This window comes from Condylura cristata, unplaced genomic scaffold, assembly GCF_000260355.1.
Source record: "Condylura cristata isolate star-nosed mole 26May11 unplaced genomic scaffold, ConCri1.0 scaffold00035, whole genome shotgun sequence".
NCBI lineage: Eukaryota > Metazoa > Chordata > Mammalia > Eulipotyphla > Talpidae > Condylura > Condylura cristata.
Window position 1 is genome coordinate 15,753,836 of NW_004567136.1, and position 2,464 is coordinate 15,756,299.

General features: G+C 75.8%; 1 protein-coding gene across 1 annotated transcript in view; it reads right to left on the reverse strand.

Annotated features, from left to right (window-relative positions):
• IL16 (interleukin 16) overlaps positions 1-2,464 on the reverse strand; it is a 12,874-nt gene that overhangs the window by 5,226 nt on the left and 5,184 nt on the right. Inside the window, exons 8-10 of the mRNA XM_012732698.1 lie at positions 2,248-2,335; positions 1,398-1,885; positions 151-443 (exon numbers count right to left, since the gene is read on the reverse strand). Of these exons, the coding sequence (XP_012588152.1) occupies positions 151-443; positions 1,398-1,885; positions 2,248-2,335 (869 nt within the window). The remainder of the gene's footprint in view (positions 1-150; positions 444-1,397; positions 1,886-2,247; positions 2,336-2,464) is intronic.

Below are 2,464 nucleotides of genomic sequence, written 5' to 3' on the forward strand. Positions count from 1 at the left end.
GCCCCGCCTGACCCCGCGCCCACGCGCCCCCTGCGGTGCGCCCCGGAGGCCCCCCCACCAGGGTGCCCACCTGCATCGTGAGGCACCAGAGTGCCGGCCTTGGCCCCAGAGGCAGCTGGGACAGAACACCCTCCTGGTCACCCCTCTGACGTCCGAAGGCCCCTTCGTCCGCCCACCCTGCCTGGCCAGTCCCGGTCAGGGCTGGCCATCAGCCACGGCGACGAGGGCAGCCACGCGCACCGCGCCCTCACTGGGGCCCGGCCCGAGCGCCGTCCTTCCCGGGGCGGATGCCCACCTGGGCCTGCGCCCCTCCTGCCCGGAGGGCCTGGCGAGGCCGGCGGTGTCCCTGCCGCGGGTCCCGGACGGTGGCCAGCCTGAAGGGCACCCCCAGCCGGGTCCCCCTGCGGCGGCCGCCCCTGGGGCCGAGGCGGCTCTGCGGCTTCCTGTGGCGTAAACAGGAAGGAGGCAGTCAGAGGTGCCCAAGGGCGGGGTGCCCCTGCGCCCCCAGGCCGGGGCCTGCTCCTCGCCGCACCTCCCGTGTCCGCCAGGAGGGGATAGGCCAGCCGGACCCCAGGCAGACGCTGGCCTCACACCTGCTGGCCGCTGCCCCAGCGCCCACTTCCCAGGCCAGGCCTGGGCCGCTGCGCCAGCAGCACCGGCGGCTCACGGGCCCCTGGACACCACCCTGAGACGAGGGGACCTCCCAGCGGACGCGGGGAGGAGGGCAGCGCGGGCCAGCGGGCAGCGCATGGACCGTGAGCTGGCTTTCCAGAAGGGAGAGAAACAGCACTTTGTCCAAAGTCCCCCAGAGGTCGTCTGGGCGGCCCCTCGGGTTAGGGTGAATGAGAGAGATCTGGAGGCGGCAGGCTGCGTGAGAAGGGGCTCAGGGCAGGGCGGGGCGCGGGGTCTGCGGACGACGCCGAGCGGCCCGCGCGGCCCTCACCTGGGCAGTGGGCTGGGGGGGGCGGCCGCCACCTTACAGTTTGGGCCTGTGCCTTCGCGCCTCCCCCAGGGCCCCCCCTGCAGCTGCTGGCGGGCTCCCAAGGGGCCTGGCCCCAGGCCCCACTGGGGAGGTGCGGCCCCCCAGCAGCCAGGCCTCCGGTACAGCCCCAGGCCACATCCGGCCCCTGCACCTGAGCTCCGTGGCTGCTTCCGCCCAGCCCCCCGCTGCGCCCTCCGCGTGGCCAGTGGGGCTGGGCAGCTGAGGCAGCGCCCCCAGAGGGACTGCGCCCGTCCCGCCCAGGCCGCGGGAGCCCGCAGGGGCCGGGGGTGCGGGTGGGGGCTGGGCGCCTCGAGGGGTGCTGCCTGGGGGGAGGGCGGGGACAGCGCTCTCGCGCCAGGCCCAGCTGGGCCCCACCGAGTGGCCGTCCTGAGCCACCCGACTCGGGCCACCTTACCTGGGCGCAGGTGGGCAGCGCGTGCGTGGGGCTGCCGAGGGCCGTGCCTGGCGCGTCCAGGCCGGTCTGCGGGGCGCTGTCGCACTTGAAGTACTTCCGGGGCGGAGGCTTGGGCTTGCAGGATGTGGGCTTTCGCACCAGAATCTCAGAGGCCCTCGGCCTCCTCCGGGGTGCCGGGCCGTCCCGGCCGGCGGGGAGGGGCGGGCTGTCCAGGGGCAGCCTCGAAGGCCCTCCGGGCGTCGCGGGGGGCCACTGTCGAGGCTCCTGCCCCGCGGGCCGACCAGCGCCGAGCGCAGCCCCGTCCAGCTCCGGGGGCCGCTGCTCGCCGCCGCTGCTGGGGCTGCCCCGGGGGGACCCCGGCAGGTGGCTGTCTTCGCTGCTGGAGTGGGCCGCGGCCTGGGCCCCACGCTGCGCCGGCGCCGAGCTCCTCTCTCTCTCCTTCCCCGGGGCCGGCCGCCCGTGCCAGCTGCTGTCCAGTCTTTTGACACCTGTTGGCAGAGTGCAGAGGCCCCATGATGGGCAGCAGGCCCCCCAGGTCAGGCCCAGGCCCCGTACCCCACCAACCCCCGCCGGCGCCAGGCCCGGGCAGCACGCGGCTCACGCACATGGACACTGAAGGCCTCCGCACCCCAAGCCGCCCTGCACAGGTTTCTGAGGCCGGGGAGAGCGAGTCTTGCCCCCCCCCCCGCCACCCCCAAAACCACACGGAGGCCCGTTGCCCTGGGCAAGGTGCAGGAATCGAGCAACACCCGCGGTGCAGGAGCGCGCGGCGGCCACCAGAGGGCGTCACTCCGAAGGGGCCGCTCGGGAGCAACCGGCAGCCCCCGGCCCCTGCCGCGGCGCCACCTACCTTCCAGGCCCCACGGGGGCCGGTCCCTGCCCAGCTGCCCGTGCTCCGCGGCCTGGGCCACGGCCTCCTGCAACAGCTGTTCGGACACCTGGAGGAGCAGCAGCCACTCAGACACCGGGCGAGGCCAGCCTGGCCTCCTGCCACCTGCCTGGCCTCCAGACCTGTCCTCTGGGGTGGCCCTGCCGCCCTGGGCCCCTCCCCCGCTCTGCCCGCCCCC